This window comes from Mytilus edulis, chromosome 12 (assembly GCF_963676685.1).
Source record: "Mytilus edulis chromosome 12, xbMytEdul2.2, whole genome shotgun sequence".
Classification (NCBI taxonomy): domain Eukaryota; kingdom Metazoa; phylum Mollusca; class Bivalvia; order Mytilida; family Mytilidae; genus Mytilus; species Mytilus edulis.
The window spans coordinates 36251026-36275028 of NC_092355.1; the positions used below are offsets into that span (position 1 = coordinate 36251026).

At 30.8% G+C, this 24003-nt stretch overlaps 2 protein-coding genes across 2 annotated transcripts in view; one reads left to right on the forward strand and one right to left on the reverse strand.

The window, feature by feature from the left end:
- Window positions 1–9950: 9950 nt before the first annotated feature.
- On the reverse strand, window positions 9951–10721 carry LOC139497595 (transcription intermediary factor 1-beta-like). Its single transcript, XM_071285828.1, has one exon. The coding sequence runs from the start codon at window positions 10719–10721 to the stop codon at window positions 9951–9953; it is 771 nt and encodes a 256-aa protein (XP_071141929.1).
- Window positions 10722–15980: 5259 nt separating this feature from the next.
- The window catches only part of LOC139497596 (neurotrypsin-like), a 30035-nt gene continuing 22012 nt past the window's right edge, over window positions 15981–24003 (forward strand). The window contains exons 1-2 of the mRNA XM_071285830.1: window positions 15981–16020; window positions 16432–16509. Coding sequence (XP_071141931.1) covers window positions 15981–16020; window positions 16432–16509 — 118 coding nt within the window. The remainder of the gene's footprint in view (window positions 16021–16431; window positions 16510–24003) is intronic.

A 24003-nucleotide genomic window follows, 5' to 3' on the forward strand; every position in this document is an offset into this window, starting at 1 on the left:
TCCTCAAGGAAATATTCATATGAATATGTTTTCAGTAAAGATAATTTATAGTAGGCTCTATGTAAAATGGTTATGCGTGTTTCATTTAAATTTCGTATTACATACTACTGCATACTATATGTTCGTCAAGTCAGTACAAATATGTTGCATTAACACGTATTATATATTACTAATTCTTAATCGAGTACAAGAATACATGTTAAGTAAGACAAATAGCATGGAAATAGAAAACTTTTTTTATTATTCATTCAAATTCGATGATATGACATCAATACGAACACTACGCAAGTTATGCGGGGTTTAATTTTAAGCACGAAATATGGATTCAGCTTTATATTGTTGTTACGTTTTAAAGAAGCAGCTGAATTTAATTCACAACTATATTAAACAAAAGATAAAAACATGACTAAACAACTCAAAATAAGGCATATTCATTAGTACAACGGTCAATATATTCTGTTAAGTTGTACACACTATTTAACATCAAATAAAAAAGCTACATTTTTCAAACTTTTTGGTCCTTGTGATTATAAATCCTTTATAAATTACGGCTGTTGCTACCATATTAAAGACATATGGTACTGGTGTGTTGACTGGTTTAAACATCTCGAATATACTGCATGCTGTAACTGAAAATACTTGTTTTATTGAGAAAAAAAATTGTACGTGACACTGTTTGTTTTACATGTTTTATATCAAATGATACTACAACACTATACACTTGTTTTACACATGCGAATTGCAAATATGTATTGCATTACCAAATTCATCATTTTTTTACGTGTTGAAATATGATATGTCGTTAACATATATTATCGCGTTATATGGTTCAAATGACGTGCCTCTGGGTATAGTCCTTTTTTCCAGAAAATGTTTTTCAAATATAATATACAAATACAATTTTACAGTATGGGTGTTTTAGGTTTATCTTTTTTTAAACCAACATTACATGCTTGCATAAAAAATCTTCAAATAGTTTAATTGACAAACCTGAAACGTTAAACTAGTTATTATAATCGGACACAAACCATTATATTTGTCTTACCACCAGAAGATAATAACCGATAGTGCAGTATACATATTTCAAATGATATTACTTACTTAAGTTGAATGTTCAGAAAAATATAGTATGATGTATATCAAAACATTTGGTAATCAATACCCCAACACACTTATAGTCTTAAATTGGCAAAGATATTTGAATATGAAATCAAAACTTCACTTGGTGTGGAAAGCCTTTTAAGAAAGCTAGCTGTGAGCCCATTTAAACTACTTAACAAATGGTGTTGCATTATTGTTGGAATCAGTGCATATCCAATAAGATGATTTTAAAGACGTAACAAACATTTTATATAGATATCCATCATGGTGAAATATTATGCATAAAGTTCTACCACGTGGTAAAATGACAATATATTCAAGCCCCAAAGAATTATTTCTTAAATAACTCATACAACTTGTACATGCGCGGGTTACTGGTTTCGCATAAACACACAAGTTTATACTTACCAAGAGTAGTTTTTTGAAATACATTCTTCCATTGTACATTGTGTTTATTACAAAATAGCTAAACTGTATGTATATTTTGGTAACATATTGATATAAACAAATATTACATCAGTGTTCTTCAATTCGTATCATACGTCTGGATAATAGGAATTTATGTCTACGACAGGAACGATTAACTTGTCAAGTGATGTCAGTATGTAAGGTCAAAATATCCTGAACATTCTATTAAATAAGTTGTGTTTTGATTAAATCTGGATCTTATCGAAACATTTGAAAGTAACTCGCAATTTGAATTACTCCTCTTTATTTTGTTATATATCGTGTTTTTAAGGATTCATGAAACCTCGTCAGAATATTTGTTTAGAATATAGTTTAATCAGCATATGACAGCTTTTTACAAACGAACAATTACATCTTATTTGTATAACGATGTAATCATGTGTTTATTACCTGAAACAAAACAGTTCCGTTAAATATTTAAATCACTTACCCGCAGCATCTAGTTGAGCTAACAATTAGAAATATAATATGAATATCCAAAACAAAAATGTTCTTGCATACTGATTTAGTTGCTGACCAGGTAAGAGGTATGACGTATACAGAAAATTAAACAACACCTGCTAATAAAAAGAAACAATATAACATATTCCAATTTTAATTGTCCATGTTTAGCAATCTTGCAACATTTTGTAGATTCATATTCGATAAAAGACGGTTGTAAATTTAAAAAACATATCGTGGTTCAATGATAAGCACTCGCTATTGTTCACTCTATATAATAAAGGTTTATGTTATTCGTTCAGTCATGCAGTCTGTGAAAAAGAAGAAACAACAACAAATGTGGATAACTAATATCATGGTAAAATATAATATTAATACAAACTTAAGAATTGCATGTTTCCCTACTTTTAATAAAAAAGTTGACAGTTTTTTTTTCGATGGTTGACGGAAACTTCATTTAAAATGAAAACACAATTGATATAAATACACATGTATTACAAAATATGTGCGTCTTTTAAATCATTCATAGTTATATATACGTTTCGTATCTTTACAAATCTTTGCTTGACAACCGTTTTTACATTTGACTACGAACATTTTAGAGTCTAGCGGAACTATTATACAGCATGTATCAGAAAAAGTAAAATATTCAAACCTGTAAATGCACGTCAATCTGCATTTCATTAACAACCCTTTGTAGTGCATGCATACATTTGTTAAATTTTGATTCAAACTAAATTAAACCTGTATTGTTTGGTTGATCAAACGTTAAAATTGTGTACAATAATGTGTGCAATTTTTTTCCAAATAGATTCATTACGGATGTACAGATGGGTGCGGTGCTTGACAAAAGTTAACTTAGAGCAGACTTGCTGACTGCTTTCTAAGTTAACTTGAGAATTTTTAACCAGACAAGCAAGTTAACTTCGTCGTTGGTGGACCAGACCTACGGTCTGTTTTTTTAGGACCGCTGTCAGCATGGGGTATCAAAACTACTGAAATTTTGTTACGTATCAATATTTTAAATAAAAGGAGGACATGCTGGCACTCTTAATTTATGCGAACAAAACTTTGTTGTTATTGTATTGCAATATTGCTGTCCATTGTATTATACATTGAGTCCTGACATAAAAAAATATGGCTGATTTACTATGCGGGTATATAGATTTACAAATTAAAGTACACATGTGGTCAGTTTTGATGGACCAGTCAAATAGTTTTGTTGTACAAGTCAGCATGAAATATTAAAACTACTGAAATTTTGTTAGGTATCAATATTTTGAAAAATAAGAGAACGTGCTTGCACACTTATTTTATGCAAACAAAAATTTGCTGTTATTATATCGCAATATTGCTGTCCCTTGTATTATACATTGAATCCTGACATAAAAAATATGGCTGATTTACTATGCGGGTATATAGATTTACAAATAAAAGTGCACATATGGTCAGTTTTGGTCAACGCTATCAAATAATTTTGTTGCACAAGTCAGCACGAGGTCTCAAAACTACTGAAATTTTGTTACGTATGAACATTTTAAATAAAAAAAGGAAATGCTGGCGCACTTAATTTATGCAAACAAAAATTTGCTGTTATTATATTGCAATATTGCTGTCCCTTGTATTCTACATTGAGTCCTGACATAAAAAATAATGGCTGATTTACTCTGCGGGTATATATATTTACAAATTAAAGTGCATATATGGTCAGTTTTAGTTGATGCAGTCAAATAATGTTGTTGTACAGGTCAGCATGAGTCATCAAAACTACTGAAATTTTGTTACGTATCAATATTTTGAATAAAAAAGAGGACATGCTGGCACACTTAATTTATGCGAAAAAAAATTTGCTGTTATTGTGATGCAATATTGCTGTCCATTGTATTATACATTGAATCCTGACATAAAAAAAAAATGGCTGATTTACTATGCGGGTATATAGATTGACAAATACAAGTGCACATATGGTCAGATTTGGTCAACACGATCAAATAATTTTGTTGCACAAGTCAGCAAGAGGTATCACAGCTTCTGAAATTTTGTTACGTATCAATATTTTGAATAAAAAAGAGGACATGCTGGCACCCTAAATTTGTGCAAACAGACCATTGTTATTATTGTATTGCAATATTGCTGTCCATTGTATTATATATTGAATCCTGACGTAAAACATTTGGCTGATTTACTATGAGGGTATATAGATTTACAAATTTGCACAGATATTTCCACGCGCAGAAAATGTGGGACCAAACTCACTGTCACCCTAAATTTATGCGAACAAACATTTGTAGTCATGTGTTAACATGGTTAAACTGATGCTTTCATTTTGTATAGTAAATTATATCCTGAATTTAAAATATTTCTGATTGTGGCTACATAGATCAAGGACATATAACTAACAAGGACGTATAGCTAAAATATAAAATACGTCCATTCATAGATATACATATAAATAAAGTGCAAACATGGTTGAAGTTGATAGGTCTTGGAATATACATCAGTGCCCGTACGTTATCATTGTAACAAAGATCGTTTTTTAATCTATAAATTGGCAGATCACAGAAAAAATTGTGTTACAAGCAACGTTTTATGCGTACTTTATTTTCAAATAAATTCTGTTTATATAACGGAAGTTTTAATTTTACTTTATTTTCGATGTTTGTACTACGAAACAAAGATATTAAGAAATATTTTTAAAACAATCGATGTAGAGCGGTCCTGGTTACCAGTTAACTTAGGTTGAGCAGACCAATCACAAGTTAACTTGGGAACAGGTCTGCTTTTGATTGGATGTGTCATAGCAAAAGTTAACTTATGTTAACTTTGTGGCAGGACAGGTTTCGAAAATAACTTATGTTAACTTTATGGCAGGACTGGTTTCGAAGTTAACTCATGTTAACTTTACGGCAGGACTGGTTCGAAGTTAACTTATATCAATAGCGGACCTGTTTCGAAGTTAACTTTTTGGCAGACATAAAAACAGTCCTAGGACCAAGTCCGCTTTTCAAGTTAACTAAATATTGGTCCTATGACTGGTCAGAGCAGTCCTAAATCCGGTCACAGGTTAACTTTGACCAGTCCAAATCACTGATTATCAAGTTAACTTGCTGTACAGGTTAGGACTGCACCCATCTGTATTCTTTCAAAAAAAAATAGCTGGACGTAGGGAAGATATATTGAAAATCTTATCTTATACGAAGTGACCTGTGTCACATGATTTGCGCACTATCTGTTTACCATTCTAACATCATTAAATATTTTTTGTGATAGATGTTTAACGATAATATGGAACCCGGATCATCTTACTCTACAGAAAGCGTTTTTTTAATTACGGTCTGTGGTTGTTCATTTTGTTTGAATGTCTGCAGTTATCTAATAAAAGGGAAAAACCTTTTTATGCAGTTCACGCAAAATCGAGGAAAACAATATAGGATATATTTTTTGACGGTTTACTCTCGCTCTGGAATTATTTCATGTATAGTTGTATATAAATAGTTTTGCTTAGTGATTATTTTCTGTGATTTGTCTTTTGATCTATTACTTGTCTGTTTGTCTTTTTTCTGTCTTGCTATGACATATATGACGTAGCCAGTTGATGTTTGATATACGTATTTTACGTATTTAAAAAAAAAGAATGACATCAGTTCTCTTTCCAACATAATCGATGCATTTTTAAAATTATTTAATTTATTTGAATATCACAAATCGCCAAAACAAAACATGTTTAGTTTTTAAGATTATAGCATTATAGATAAAGGAAACTGTAGTTTACCGCTGTTCGAATGTCATCAATCGATTACAATATAGAACAGTTTATCAGAATTAAGTGTCACTTTGAAATAGTAGTTTTAGTGTGTAATTACGAAGTGGGTTTCATATATGATAACATGCATATGCATTATATACTTACTATCCAGATCCAGGTCTAAGTTGGGCCTTCATTAATCTATAATAAATATAATTAATTAAAAATGACTGCTATTAAAACGATTTAACATTATGTATGTATGCGTCTGTCCCAAGTCATGGGCCTGTAATTCAGTGGTTGTCATTTGTATATGTGTTACATATTTGCTTTTTTTCGTTAATTTTTTGTACATAAATCAGGCCGTTATCTTTCTCGTTTGAATTGTTTTATATTGCCATTTCCGATGTTATTCGTTTTGACATAAATTTGACCGTCTATACAGGAAAGAGAAGAGAAATATTGCCTAAAGAAAATTAATTTTCTTTTACCATTTGGATAAAAGATAGAAAATCAGCAGTGCGTTTAAGTTTTGTACGATTTTGAATTTCTTTTTTAAAATCGTTAATAATACTAGTATCATCGTATTCATGTCTCCTTGAAGCTGTATTGCCATTTGATGTGAAAGATTCCGGTGAGAGTTGCACTGGAGAGAGTAATCGAGTTTGTTTAAGAGTGGGTGCTTTTTGCGGCTTGCACAAGTACTTTTGAGTGGAACCTGGTGATGCACTTTGATTGAGTTTGACTGTTGGTGGCTTCGGCCAATTTTTTTTTGAGGTCTGCTCTGTGCTTTTCTTCCATGTTTGGCATTGAGCCTCAACCGTGACTTTTTATCTGACCATTATAGTAACTGAAAAAGAAATGAAATAATTTTCGTAGTGTAGTTGTTGCTATTATTTATGCCTAACACGACAGGTTTTATGGTTCAAATATGGAGTCAGTTTTCTGTTCATTTTGCGGGTGCTCATCACCGGTCAAAGAATAAAGAATACGACTTGTAATTTTTAAAGTGGGAAACATTTCGTGTTTTTTCGCCGATCAACTGCTATTCCGTGGATTGCATTGAGAATAACATTATAAATACTTCTCTAAATCGACTTGAACTTGTTACGTACAGACTGAAAAAACAATACAAATATAACATTAGTTGTGTACCACCATTAAGTAACCTTATATTTGTAATGCACTGGCTTGACATGAATTGCAATAAATGAAAGCAACAGGTACATACTGCTGTTGAAAATTCATAAACCGATTAATAGAAACCAAAGCCGCGTTACAAACTAAAACCTATTGAAACACCTCAAGTATAAACACGTATTAAATGTAGACATTAACGCTATATGGAAACAGTTGATAATAATTGTATTTTCTTTTGAATCTGTAATGGTAGTTAAAACAGATATATATTTAATGAACTTCACTCTCTGTCTTTATAAAAACAAATATGATGTGTCGATGAACCAATCATCTGCGACGGTGTGACGGCCGGAACAGAACATATGTGCCGTGTAGAGAAAAAACATAATCAACCATACATTTTAAATATCAAGATATTCAATAAGATATATTCTTAACAAAGATATGTGTTATGCTTCACATATGATGGTGATGTGCAGCTCATTTTACTCTTGGTAAACGGCCGATGAGTCAATAAGTAGACTGTAATTTTAGGCATTCCTTTGCTTTTAAAGTCATAAATACGTCTCTTAAGCAACTGTAAAGTTGTAAAATATATATATATATAGCTTCATTGTTGTTTGTTGTTTAATCGTTATTGATGGATTTGATGATTTAATGTGTTTTGAGCGTGACGAAACGCACGTCGTGCGTAACATACAAAACTTAAAACACGGCATCTTTAATTTTAGTTTAATTTCTATGTCAACAATTGTCAATTGTAATGTTGGTTTGTGATAAGGATTACAAAAAGTATTTAATAGACTTTGAAATAACTTCATGCATTGTATTCTTTTATGGATATATAAAAATAAATTGTATACTTACTAATCCTCTAAAGGTTGAATTACTTCTCGCCTTAAGCAATAATAGATGCATTACATTGAAAACTATTTATACTTATATTTAACAGGAACAAGACTTTAAAATATACATACTACTACTTTATCAGATATTATATTAGAATAACCAAAATCCGTATACAGTCTACTGTGTTATATGAACTTGGATTATTATTCCGTAAATAATTTATGCAGACATTATGCCATATATGTTAGTCTTCATGTCAATACCCATGAACTGACTACCGCTTCTTGTTAGGCCATCGAGTGACACCAGTTTAAAAACAGTAGTATTGAAGCTAGAAACTAAAGTAAAATATACGTATTTGATAAGCTCGAGGCTTATTTTCGACTACCTTTTCTGTAATTCTGGATTATAGATTTGTCTAAGAAAATTGAATCGAGATTCACAATTTTCATAATATTGTTAATAGTTGTCATAACATTAATGAGCTGCTTTGGACAGAAATACACGTTATGCAAGTGCACGTATACATGTGAATATTTAAGAATTTGCTTAATTTAAAAACAATCAAATACGGAATAAAAGATGAATTTGTCTATTTTGTTTTTTTTCTATTTTAACAGTACATTTGCAAACAGTTACATTCGAAATCAAAAGCTCAATCATATCAAAAGAATAGAAAACAACTACTTCATTCACGACTTTGCACATATATTTCTACACGCAGAAAATGTGGGACCAAACTCACTGTCACACTAACCTTTTACCTGTATGACAGGCGCGTAAAATTCCAGCACTTTTGTAAGATATACTTAACCTTGTATTGTTAATGACCAATTCCTCTCGTTTCTTTTTATTATTTTAAAGGACGACTTCATTATTGCGACTATAATATGTAGTCAACAGTGCAATGCACTGATTGCTTACTTTCAAACATGTTTTCTGATTGTTTTGCCTTGTTTTGTCTTGTCGGACTGACTAATAGAATATATATCGTCATACAAAACAGTTGTCATGTTTTGTTTTGCGTTTACTCTACTAAATATAGGTTTATTAAGTGGTGTTAAATATTCCACCGTATTCAATTTATAATAAATTTGACTCTGTCTTTTAAAAGGCAATTGTGATTCAGTCAATCTGGCACTTATTTAAAACAAGTAAAACAATAGTATTAATAACGCTCACTCAAAATGTCTGATTGATCATGTATCTTGGAAATTAGGTAAAACACAATACACCAATATCTTATAAAGAGCAGTTAATTCCATAAAGGGGAAATATAACGCAAATATTGATAGAGAAGAACATATATAACAAGAGTTATGTAATGTATCAAAACACTATACCAAAAACAATGGCCATGACCACTAAATAGTAACAAAATTGGTCGAAAGCGACCAACATCAAAAAGATGAGTTGATTGATTGTAAGAACTTACCTACATTTTGAACATATGTGCAACTTTCCAGGTTTTTGCTTCTGTTTATCTTCAACTGGGGAACACTTGCTATAGTGAAGATACTTGTTTTATTACACTGTTTTAAATGTTGTTAACAAATATAAGTGCCTTTAAAAATGTATTGTATGCTTCCATGTAAAGGTACTGCGTAAACTATAGTTCGTTGAAGATTTTAAATATTCTTTCAATAACGACGATTTATGATTATATACAATAAAGATCAACATTTATGTGTAAACACATTTTTTGTTGGCCATTCATCAGTTGAAATTAAGGTAAGCATACTTGTGTATCAAAAACAATTCATATTATAACATTTATAATTGCTAGATATTTTTAATCTGATAATATGAGGTTTTTATAAAACAATAATGACTTATATTAAAGAATGTATGTGTGTTGATTTCATCTTAACGTACATTTATCTCATATTAGTTGCTCAACTTTAACAAAAGCCCTAAAATTATTGGAAACATTAAGATGGTATTCTTCTTTTAGTCACCGATGGTCATATACAATTATGCATCTTTTTTTTTTTTTTATTAATTGTAATCATCAAGTATATCTAAAAACATCTAGTTTTTTTCCGTTCTTCTACATAACAAGTGCAAGCGATCAATTGTTCTAGATTTGTTTTCCTCTTTCTTGCAGTTCTCGCGTAAATTGCAGATAACGCTTAGATATTTTATTTGTAATGCACATTTGCTGAACAACACTGAAATATATCAACAAGCATAGTTATTTTGATATTTACCTTAAAGAATATGTTCCAATCAGTTGTTTGATTTCCTCTTCTGTTACACATTTGCGATTAAAATAGATTTTTGGAAGCTCAGGAGGAGAGTCCAAATACAGTTTGTTGATCTCTTCTGTCAGCTTTTTCATCTGTTGTACCGTAGTTTCATCCTGTCTAGTTTTATCTAGTTCCTTTCTTTGTTTGTCTAAGTTGTGTCCAGCAACAAGTACGCTATTAGCATCAAATAACATTTTAATTAGTTTGTCTTTTTCTTTTTTGGTTTGTTCTTTCACTAAGGCAATCATCGCAGCTACTGATGTATCAACCATGCGTTTAATCGTGTTGCTCTGTTCTGTTATGGCTTTGATAACAGACCCAACTGTATTATCGAACGATAACAAGTTTTCCTCAATCTTCTTTACTTTACGATTTGCCTCTTTTGTCTTGTCTTGCATTTGAGTTTCATTTTCTGTTCGCAGTTTGGCAATTACATCGATCAATTTGGAAAATATATGGCCGTTGTGTTTTCCAGTAACACAACTGGCACATACAAGTACATTACATGTATTACACATTAAGGATAATTCTTCTTTGTGTTGACTACATCTAGATTTACCTTCCGGGATACGAACGGAGGCGTTTTGAAACTGATGGTTTGTCGATAACTTCTGCCGTTTGTGCAGCGACCTACAGTTTTCACAATAAAATTGCTCACAATCTAAGCAGTATTGTGATCCAGGGGCACTCACACAAATTTCACATGTTTTAGACGCAGCCTGAGCCATTATGTTCTGCACAAGAAAAACACAGGTATATCAGGTGATTATATTATGACTACTGTTGTGACAGCAAATAATGCATTTAAATCATTAACATATCGATAGCATTGATTTCATGTACAATTGTTCATTTCGTATTCAAACAGTTTATACACTACATGTGATATTATGCTGTATAATACTGTGATTTAAATAAAAATAAGGTTCTGTCAAACGGATGATTGAATGTAGCAAACTGAACTGTGAAATATAAATAGACCAACTTATTGAACTTGTTAGCAGGTTGACAGGTAAAGTATATTTAGCCAGCAGGTTGTCAGCGTTGTGTGATATTTATACACACACACACACACTATTTATAAATATTGTTTGTATGTGCATCCTTTCCAAAATATCACTATATGTGATAATATGCTGTATTATACCGTAATTTAAATAAAAATAAGGTTCTGTCAAACGGATGATTGAATGTAGCAAACTAGGAAATATGAATAGACCAACTTATTGAACTTGTTAGCAGGTTTAAAGGTAAAGTATGTTTAGCCAGTATGTTGTCAGTGTTGTGTGATACTTATACTATTTATAACTATTGTTTGTATGTGCATCCTTTCCAAAAAAAAATTAAATAAATAAAATTGGATATATTAACACAAATAAACATTTGGAAACTAAAAATGCAAGATTCTATAACGCAATTGTGAATTAATGTGATCCATAAAAGGAGCTGTAGAAAAGTTGTTAATCAAATTGTCTTGCTATTTGAATGTTTTAGAAGCTATATCAAATGTGTATTTAAATACCATTATAAAACACACACATTATTGCACTTTCTAACATAAGGTTCCTGCTAATTGCACTCTGAGACTACTATTGTGTATTCCTCTATGTGTATATGTCAGCTGCAATAACTGAAATTAGGCATCAAGCTTAAATTATAGGCAATAAGCTAACACATATGCATTTAGTTAATGACTGACATTTTCAGACATTAAGCTAATTACCTGAAATCTGATGATGATTAATCAACCTATTGCACTCTGAGACTACTATTGTGTATTCCTCTATGTGTATATGTCAGCTGCAGTAACTGAAATTAGGCATCAAGCTTAAATTATAGGCAATAAGCTAACACATATGCATTTAGTTAATGACTGACATTTTCAGACATTAAGCTAATTACCTGAAATCTGATGATGATTAATCAACCTATTGCCAACATAATTTTAGGCAATAAGTGAAACTTGGAATTTATGTTTATTCTGTGATTTATTCTTGAAATAAAGTAGTTTCGTAATTATATTCCTAATCAATAAGTGTATAAAATACAAATGGTGCAGTGAGATTATATACAATAATACATATCCAAGAACTCCAAGAATTCCTTTTGCTATGATATCAAAATGTTAATTTTGGACCCTATGGACCCCAATGTAGACTTATCTGATAACAGGGCTCAAAATCTAAATGTGTGGTTAGATTCTGCAGATTTAAGAAACCCAATAATTCATGTTTTTTGTTGAAATCAAAATTAGTTTAATTTCAACCCTTAGAACCTGATCATGCTGATATAGATCAATTTTAACATGCGACCAAAACATCAGAAAATCTACGTACATTATAAGATTCAGCATATACAAAAAAGTTGTTTTGATTTCCCCTATTAGTCATTAAATTAGCCATTTTTTTAAATGTACAGTATTTACCTTTGATTCAACTTAAGAAATACTGTGCATGAGTAAAGTTTAATCCTTTCCAGTGCCATGGTATCAATTGCACAGTACATTCCATTGCATATGAGACAGTACCCATCATCGGAAGTAAACAACCCAAATGTTTACACTATTATTTAATGGTTACCAGCTTTATTAACTATGTAACCTTAACTTGTCAAAATATTTTATAAGACCATCAAATAAAAAAACAATGATGCTTTCAAACACCCCACATACATTTGTATGACTCAGAAAAATGTAAGTGCTTTGAAATGCAGGGTTTATTTTATACAACTGTCAAAATTCAAGGACATATTTTTTTAGACCTATTTTCGTATGCAACCGAATGTGACGTTCCATGCTTTAGTGGTATTACACATTTATTGTCTATATTATTTGCCTGATGCTTGCGCAGTGTAATTCCAAGTACTCTTTCTGAGAAACCAAAAGTAATCTAACTAAGTTGCGTTTAAGCCCTTGTTCTACTCGTTGTTATGAACTACTCTTCAGTAGGTATTCAAACCATGAAGTGTTTCCATACAATTTGTCTGATAACAAATAAAACAAATCAGTAGTTTTTATTAAATTTTTTTTCTGAAATTCAATGGCAATTTGTTGTAAGTATATAGAACTAAAGAACTCTATATGCCTGAATACAGATTTATTTTCGACAATAGCATCAAACACTTAGTGATCACGCGATTAGATAATAACATAAAATAGAATTAGATAAGACATCCCCCTTTGTAACGAAAAAAAAAACATAACACCAATCAGTACGCGATTTTAACACATGGTCTGAAAAGAAACATAAGTTATATTTTATTGTACTAGTTTTCATGACTACTTATATCAAGGAGTAACGGTCAATTACACTAGCATGCTAATAACCAAAATTATGCTGAATCATAAAATTCTATAATTATATGTAATTTTAGAATTTGACGTATTGCTTATGTCGTTTAGCATGTGGTAACATTATATTGATATTCTTACATTTAAAGAGCCTTGAATGATTTCCAAATTGTACTCAAAAGCTAATTAAGAAATAAATACTTCAAAACATCAACTCAATTTTAATAAACTTTTTAAGTGTAAGCCTATAGCTGCCATGTACTTAAGAAAAATCTACACTTCGTAATATAAACTACATTCTGATAGCACATACTTTATCTGGTCGCGTTCAGATTACAATGAATGGTTTTGTCCCCATTTTTGACTTTTACCGACAGTTGTTTGATGTTTACTGCATATGAAACATATTTCTTAAATCTTTTAAATAGTAAGACGGTTACGTTAATCGCAGTCTGCAGTTAATTATAAACAAAACAGTTTATTTTTGGTAAAGGATAAATCTGCAAGTATTCTATTTGTGTTGATTTGTAGATTTTTTTTTATTTTTTGCATCTTGGGTGATTAGAATTGTTTTACTTTTCATAAAATGATACTTTTGAGAGGAGGTAACATTTCTTCAATGATCAAAGAAGTATTATAATAAAAGTATCATAACACACAAATGTTCAAGATTTTTTTTCAGTTGACCGTTTTAAGCAGGTTGGATAATTTAATTTCCATAAAATGTCAGTGTGGTGATTTCAAAATCAAGAAGCAAAATTCGAACATTTATGTAGATGAAAAATCGATTGCATTTTAATTCCACTTGAGGTTTCGTGTTTTATAGATGCACTAGTGTGAACACATATACGGATTCATTTATCAAATTAAATACATAGAATCCTTTGTTTGGCTGAACTCAATTGGGGCTGCTGCAAGACAGAAGTAAAACAAACTTTCCATTCCTAATATTATTTGTTTGTAACAAAATGTCACTGTTGATAAAATGAGTATTTCATATTATATTAAAGAATTGAATGTTTCTTTTTATAAATGAATTGAGGATGTAAAAGCGTCGACCGAAGTACATTTTGTATGATGTACGGAGGTCCTTCATTCATAAATTGTGCGCACTTTCTATAATGCCTTTCCAATATATACATTTCTGAACGAAGCATTCAACATTTTTAATCTTTTTTACTAGGATCATGAAACTATAATTTATATTAAGTTCATCTTTATTTACCTGTGCACGTTATTGTGAAAGCTCGTGTCATCATGAATATAAACTTTCATGTTGAAATGAAAGTTTATTTTAGAATGACGTTAAATTTCTGACAGATATCAAAATAACATACTGTAATGAAACATACATTGTATGTTATTTTTAAATATTAATACAACAATTTTGTAGTGTCTTTTTCTATACAAGCTTTGATTTTACTATATTTATTTTGTATTTAATGTTTATTTAACTTTGCATGCATGCTTTTATATTGTATTACTAACAACTGTATTGACACCTGATATATTTCATTTTTCCAAATTACCTTTATGACCATGAACTTTCTAGTGTAGATGTACTGATATCAATTGTAGGTTGTCATGTTACAATAAACATGGTTTAAAAGATCAAATATAAAGTATGAAGAATATAACACAAAAGAAGTAGTTTAACAACCTAGCTAACTTTTCAATACTATTCATTCATATACTGTGTTACTTGATCCACTCATTTCTAAAGGAAAACGATACAACAGCTGACTAATGGTATATAAAAAAGAAGATGTGGTATGATTGCCAATGAGACAACTATCCACAAAAGACCAAAATGACACAGACATTAACAACTGTAGGTCACCGTACGGCCTTCAACAATGCGCAAAGCCCATACCGCATAGTCATCTATAATAGGCCCCGATAAGACAATGTAGATATATATATATGTATGTTAGTATACGAATAGTTCTCTTGACAATTTAAAAAAGGGAGAAAAAAACTAACAAGAGAAATAAAAAATCCCCATTATTCAAAAACTTGTTCAAATGCAGCGAACCTTTACTTTGATTTTAGAATAATAAAAAATAAGTATATTATGCAGTGGTATGCACAATATACACATGGTACAAAGTTTTAGCATGCCGCTAGTAGTTGTTTCTGAAAATGCCTGTATCAAGTCAGGAAAATGACAGTTGTTTATTTGACTTTCCGATTGAATTTTCCTCTGAGTTCAGTATTTTTGTGATTTTATTTTTGTCTGTAGTTGTATTGTACACCTATACGTTATATATGTTTTCTCCGACGTAAAGTATTGACGTTTTCTTATTTCATTTATTTGTCGTCAGCATACATTGCTCTACATTAACACTTGCTGTTATTAATTGTTGTCTCAATGTTTGCATATTCTATGTATTTTTCAAACATACTGGTGGAGTAGTTCTGGTACATTATAACAGTTGTATTGTCTATATCCTCATTAATCTTGAACAAACAGATTTGTTAGGAACCTCTCCATGTAATGCGATGAGTGAAATGAACTGAATAAAGAGCCTTATTTCGAATGCAAATAAGAATTATGAATACAATACTTTTTTCATTGAGGTTAGGGCAAGAGCATAAATGTGTCATATGGTATAATAAAATGTTTTCGTTGCATATACGTTTTACTATTACTTTTTGATCACCTCTTTTTCCTATGGAAATACATGGTATATGTGCGATGTATACATATATAAGAGCACTGACACCTCTAACGACAGGTACTTATGCATGAAGAATTATACGTAAGACTCGTCTTAGAGACTCTTTTGCAATCGTGGTTCACACAAGTAACGTATTGGCGAACTTGTATTTTTTTTCTGGAAATTAAAAGCGTTTTTATTTGAGGTATGCTTAAATCTTTATATAATCCATTGATTCATGAGTTCTTGTGTTACCAGATATACAAAGACTTCTACGTGTTATCGGTGAATTGGGATGTTTCCTTTACATTTGTTCGTAAAAGTGTATAAACGAAATGTTATACATGGAGATGGTATATCTCATATTTAGATATATTCATCAATTACATCAAAAAGCACTGTTTGTATTATTAACCCTTTTTTCGACGAGAGCTCCAGGCTGTAATGCAGTTGTTTCAGATTAGAAATAATACATTATTTATTTTATAGGAAGAATGAACCATTTAATATTGATTATGATGCTTGCTACGATGAATTTGGCATGTGTGGTCAATGGTCAGCTTTCAGGTAAGTTACATTTATTTGACAGTTGTTTTGACCGTAACTGATTTTCCAGTACTCATTTACGTTAACATATTTATCAGATGAAAGTAAGTTACACATGATTTTACATGAAATATTTTGATCAAAACACCGCTACCAAATTAGGGTCACTGCATGAAATGATACGTTTACAAAATTTATTCTCATATTAAATTTCTAGTTTTAAATTTAACTTCTGGTTTACGAAGAATTATTTAGGTAGTTTATGAAAATTTAATGCTTTTGTTAAATTTCAAATTTTCTTGAGTTTAATTCCGATATACGGGTTATTAAATTTGTTAATTATTTGAAAAATAATACCAATTTAAATTTGTTATTTAAGAGATTTAAATCTAGTTTATCCTCATTAAACTTTTAGTTTACAGATAGGTTTATATTTTAACAAAACTATTAATATAAGACAATTTAATTGAATTTAAATTGGATTAAGTAACAAAATTATACGAATGTATTTTTTTCAATAAATTTGAAATTTAATGCCAGCTTTCGTAACGTGTTTATATCTTGTTTTATTACACAGGACTACTTCTCCTTCTTCTTCTTTGTGTCAACAAGGCTTCAATACTGAAGAATACATGTTGTACAAAGTAAAACCGAGCGTTATTAAGAAGAAGAAAAAAGACAACATTACAATCTGGCTTATTAAAATTGTCAAAACTGAAAAATAGAAAGTTTCGTTGCAAATATATCAACAACTTACGTAAGGAAATATTCAAATTTTGAATATCCCAAAACTTTTCACAATGACAACCAATGAGGGGTATAGTTAAACCAAGATAAAGGTCGTTCTCGGATTTCCATAGATATTTCTAGTTATTTTTCTCAATAACAGAAAATACAAAACTGACACAGCAAATGACAAGAGCTTAAATAATTGCTTAATTTCATCGTTTGTTTTTATCGGTTTTTTTTTTTTAGAAATTATTCAGTTCTGATAAGTTTCAACAAATAAATTTATTGAATTACATATGTAAAATACAATACACAAATAGATTTTTTTTTTTTTTTTAAACAAGCAGTTTTGATTATCCCCCTTATAATAAACTAAATATTTTTTGACATTTATGACATTTTAATTACAATTGATAATATTTATAATAATCATATATATACTATTTTTCCCTCAACAGTGTACTGTTTCAGGTATTTCGTAAATATCGTTTTACTTTGGTAATATTTATAATGGGATACACTCTTTTTGTCAACAACATCTGTTTCAGAGGAAAATATTTGTTTTTAAATTAAGTTATCTCCCCTAACATTGCATTGGTAAAGCTTAAAAAATACATATGAAATCTGTCTTCCTCTTCATATTTAATACAAGTTAAAGAATGGATGGATAATTCTTTATAAATTTAACAAAATTTGCCGCACACCAGTATAAAAGGACACAATAAAAAAAAAGTGAGAGCTGTTTTAAGAGCAATTTTTTGAATATTCACGAAGTAAACGGGATTTTTCTGTATTCCGGTTGTATTTGCTCCTGACTCTTTCGTAATTCATATTACGCGTTTGTACAACATAGTTCGCGTTTCCGTAAGGTCTAGTTATGAGGGCGCATTACCCAGACGGGTTAAAATACAAACACAGTTTACACAAATATGCATACAACTATGACGATGTGGTATGTTACGGATGGATAACCAAGCAATAACGAAGCCGTACAGAAACATACATGTATATAGATACATTCTTTTTTGTGTTAACATGATATATACCCATGTATATTTCCAGACATTTATATACCAAAATGGAGACCTATACCTATTATAATGATTTAATATGCGCTACATTGTCATTACCTCCTAAAACAAAGCTTATAGAGTGATGTCAATTGGGTGCAAATTTCAAAATAATGCGGAATATAATGTGGTTTTAACCGCAACAAAATAAATACTACATCAGACACTTAATCAGAAATAACCTGCTGGTAATCTGTGAGGAAGGTATTGGTCAGTGTAAGAGTTTTCCATACTTCACCAAATTTTATAATTTCAAAATTATAAAAAAGTATTGATCGCTGACCCTTTTTTGAAGCTTGAGTTTGCGAAAAAATATCAGATGAAAGGATAGCTTGTAAAATATGTTTCGGAAAGCAAAATTGAAACAAAACATAATCATCTTTCTCATTTTCATAATCAAGTATAAGATGCGGCCGTTTAAGACCAACTAATAATTTCTATTACAATTAACAATCAGCAAAACTTTTTATAGTCAGCTATAAAAACCCAAAATGACAAATATAAAACAATTCAAACGAGAAAACTAACGGTCTGATTTATGTACAAATTGTGAAAATTCCTTCATAACATGAATTTTCTTCATTACTTGCAATTGCCTTGTATAAACAATCCCGATTTAAAAAATTGTAATCAATGAAAAGAATTTTCTTTTTAAAAAATAATTTGGACCCAAACCAACTTTAATCATTGAAAATTGGCAACGGCAGCATAAGAGCACGTATTTCTTTTTTCAAACTTGATGCACTTTTTATGAAGTTTTTTGTTGGAGATTTTTGAATATATGCTATTTTTAACTTTTCCATAAAAATCGGGATTGATGTTAAGATTGTGGACTTACTTAAATACGTTAAAATAAATGATATGAATTATGATGTAAGTATAAGTCACTGTTTAAGAAAAATTTAAAAAAACCAAATTCTGGGACTAATATATTGAGTTAGAATAATAGTCCCAGTATTAAAGTGTTGATAAAAAAAGATTATGAAAAGAAAAATAGCTGGCGATATACTACCTACATCTTTCACATAATCAAAGACAAATCAAGAAGCATTTGAGCATTAACGTAAATTGAGGGAGCGAAATTACCAAATTACAACAAACATATATAAACGTGTAATTGGGGAAAAAATACAGAAACAAGACACGAAATATTTACAATTTTACTAGCAAAGATAGGAGACGTCCTCTGGCAGAGAGAACATTACGGTGACCCATAGTTGTTAATGTCTGTGTCATTTTGGTCTTTTGTGGATAGTTGTCTTATTGGCAATCATACCACAATTTCTTTTTTATATTGCTTAATTTTAAGGTTATAAGCAAAGACAGCCAATGTGATATGTTAACTTGTAAGCATGCTCGTCCTAAGAGTAAAAAGGTAAGCCTCAGATTTGTCCTACAATTGTTTCACTCATAGTATCAAACTAAGTTTTAAAGTTTTAAAACATTTCGAAGATAAAAAAAACGCCAAAATATATACAAAACAGACTTTTTATTTCATTTTGTAACATAAATTAGGCAGTTAGTTTTCTCGTCTGAATTGTTTTACATTGTCATTTCGGGGCCTTTTATAGCAGAATATGCGGTATGGGCTTTGCTTATTGTTGAAGGCCATGCAGTGACCTATAGTTTATTTCTGTGTCAATTTGGTCTCTTGTGCTCTGTACTTTAAACGGCAATTTCACATGAGTGGTATATAAGGTCAACGTTTGAAACTTTTCGTGGAACAACGTCAAAAATCGACGTTTTATTAGGAACGTCGTGTAACGCTAATTGGAACGAATACCGTCTTTGCTATTGACTTGTAAATTTTATAATTAAAAAATAAACAAAAGTTGTGCACATTTACAACGCTCCAGTCTTATTTTTATCAGTTAACTGCATAACTTCAAATTAACATGTCATTTAGATTAACCCCATGCAGCTAGGTACACAGCTTCATTCAATTAACATGATCAGAGATAAAAATAGATGTTAATTCTGACTCAGATCTTTTCTTTACAATACAACCTATAAAAGAAAAAAAAGGGGGGGTTATAAGATGAAAACTTATCTGTAATTTTAAATAAACTGATGTGTTCAATTTTAAAGGGTGAATGTGAATATAAAACTTATAATATATGTCCATCAAGAATGTGTCCCTAGTACACGGATGCCCCACTCCCACTTTCATTTTTCTATGTTCAGTGGACGATGAAATTGGACTCAGAACTCAAATTTGGCATTAAAATTAGAAAGAGCATATCATAAGGAAAAGATGTACTTAGTTTCAAGTTGATTGGACTTGAACTTTATCAAAAACTACCTCGACCAAAAACTTTAACCTGAAGCGGGACAGACGGAATGACGAACGAACGAACGGACGCACAGACCAGAAAACATAATGCCCTCTACTATCGTAGGTGGGGCATAAAAATGGAATCCGTTGTTTAATTTTCTGCAAGAAGGTAACACCTCCCGAAACGAAGGCTTATTTTTATAAGCTAGAGTTAGAGGAGGTGATAAGGTCTCTGTGCAATGCTAGGCGGTGTTGTCGTAGAAGTTAGAAACAAAGTACAGGTTCCAGCTCCGGTGCTAGGGAGGAAGTTACGAATCAAATATACTCTAACATCGTAAGGTTGATTTTCTAGGCACTTTCTACATATTCTAAGGCCTGGCATTTCTTAATCATAAGAAATCCGATGGACAAGGTATAATTTGCAGTTGTCACTACACACAGGCAGACATATATTTATATTTATTAACAGTGATTGTACGGTTCTTAAAATAGATTAGCATCCTGTAATTATACTGAAGAGATCAGTAGATGATCATTTCTGTACACTAAAAATAAATACTTCGTGTATTGTTTCAAATCGGCGGAAATGTCATACGCTCATCATCAGCAATACATAGTTCGGACGAGTTTGAAAAATTAATCTGGTCCGATCAGCTTTTTAAAAATGTGTTAAAGCTTCAGAATACGGATCAGTTTTAAGGGAAAATTGCATTGTAAGTAAACTAGCTCATCAGGATTTATATTTTGTATTTACGCCAGACGCGCGTTTCGTCTACAAAATAGTCACCAGTGACGCTCGATTAATTCCAAAAGAGTCAAAAGACCAAATAAGTTACGAAGTTGAAGAGCATTGAGGACCAAAGCGCTCTCATGTCGACAATTTTTGACAGATATTTATTAAAAGTATATCGTTTATATGAGCAATGTCTAGTACTAGTTTGAAATTCAATACTGGTCACTTTTCTTTTACCGTCCGAACCATTACTGACGATTTATCTCTGATATAAGTTTGATACACAATTGGCAAGAATTTTACATGAGAGGGCTAACTAACCAGATGGCATGACAGAAACACGGACACATTCGGACGCCCAAAAGTTTAATGTCCACCACAACGTATGTCGCGTAGTGGGATACATTTCAGAATTAAAAAGAACAGTGTTCCCACCAAGTATATATATAAAACTTATTTTATTGACACGATTACTAATAAGAACTTTTTTATACATGTATATGTACTAAAGTTTTCAAAAATAAATTCCAATTGTCATCCCGTTCACAAAATATAAAAGTTATATCATACCGCCCATATATGATTATCACAAATGCATGTCTTATGGCGAACAATAAGGGGATGGGATTGGTTCCAGCAAACACATATATACTACGTATTCCGTTAAATTGTGTACGTCCCTGTCTAAAGTCAGTATCTTTTCTATCAGTGGTTGTCGTTTGTCACTGTGTATATCACAAACCCTACCCTTTTCGATGAGAACCAGGAGCTTCAAAATTGTAATGACACAACGGAATAGAAAATAAAATATGGTGAAAAAGTCCAAGTTTTGCCATGATAGCATCATGTTTGCTGTTTCTTTACACATTTTATAGTTTTTATTTCAGAAATCTTTAACATGCAGACTGTCTAACTAGACATGTGGTATAAATACAGCAACTCTCTCGAAGAGATTTAAATAAAATTGAGAATGGAAATGGGGAATGTATCAAAGAGACAACAACCCGACCATAGAAATTCCCGCACCCGGAGGTGTCCTTCAGCTGGCCCCTAAACAAATATATACTAGTTCAGTGATAATGAACGCCATACTAATTTCCAAATTGTACACAAGAAACTAAAATTAAAATAATACAAGACTAACAAAGACCAGAGGCTCCTGACTTGGGACAGGCGCAAAAATGCAGCGGGGTTAAAGCTTGCAAACACAGTAAATCCAACCATTCAAAACATCTCTATATCCTATGTCAGCAATTTATAATTTATTGGCTAGCTTTGAACGCTTTCTGTCATAATAGTTTATCATTTCCTACGTTTCCGTAAATCGGAACGCTCACTTTCTCATTGAATTGTTTAACATTTATGATGTATATAATCTTACGGTGTGCATTTTGCTTATTGTTAAAGGCCATATGGTAGCTCATATAGTTGTTTACATAATTATAAGTTATTTCATTTTTTTTTTGGGAGGACATGCAGTTGTTTCATTTGCAATCATACCCGTGACATGTTGTTTATAGAGTACACAACAATGGATAATACCTGCTTCCCTTAGACTAGTTTGTATAACAACTACTTTGTTTCTGTTTAATGGATTAAGGAAAAAGAAATAAGTTAAACTGTTTTCAAACTGACCGCGTTAAGGGGACGATAATTTACTTTTCCTGGGTTGGCAATACGCGTCTGTCCTCTCAGCATCTAAGCCAATTGTATTTATATATAATTCATATCAGTTTACTACATTTCATATAAAAAATGTGTAATTTCACATCATTTTTGTGTGTGCTATATATTTGTAAATTGAACTCTTTCCTAGAATATGTTCTATTGTATTGCATATCATTGCATTGTATTTTATCTAATTGAATCATTGTTGTGTGTATTGCTTGACCCTTATGGGTCATGTTGGTGTAATTTTGCAATAAAGATTAAATTACTGAATTTGCAAAGAGGCATCAGGTTCACGTGTTGTTTTATTCTTTTTTTTTTTTAAAGAAAATAACTTCTTTAATTCAGTATAGTTTAAAGATTTGTCTACCGAAGACGTAAATCGTTTGTTTTATTGTATATTTGTTTTGATTTTGATCCAATGACCTATTACTTTTACAATAAAGAAACCACATATTGTGCACATTATCAACGCTTCAGTATAAAATATTTGTTAAAATCATAGTAAATTGAGTGTGATAATTGGTAAAGGCAACGATATCCGGTCATCTCTTTGTTAAAATAATAAATTGACCTGATAAGCTGAAATGATCAGTTGGAATTGATTTTTTGGAAATACGAGATTTCAGATAGGTCGTTTAGGTTTATATTTCCTCGTTCGAATATTATAAAGTCTTTTCATAATACAAAGCACACACAAATATAACACAATTAACCATATATTGTTTTTAATATACAACAATTATAATAATATCCAATTTTTTTTTATTGCAATTGAAATGCTTACTTAATAGTTAATCTAAATGGCTCAGCATAAAATTGGTGCATGTTCATGGTTCTCATACGCAGAAAATATATGTTACACAAAATAAAACAGCATATATAAAGCCAAGGATCCGTGTTGAAGGCCGTACATTGACCTATTTATAATGGTTTACTTTTATAAAATGTTATTTAGATGGAGATTTGTCTCATTGGCACTCACACCACATCTTCCTATATCTATAAATAAAATACAGGGAACAAACTTTTAACAAGAG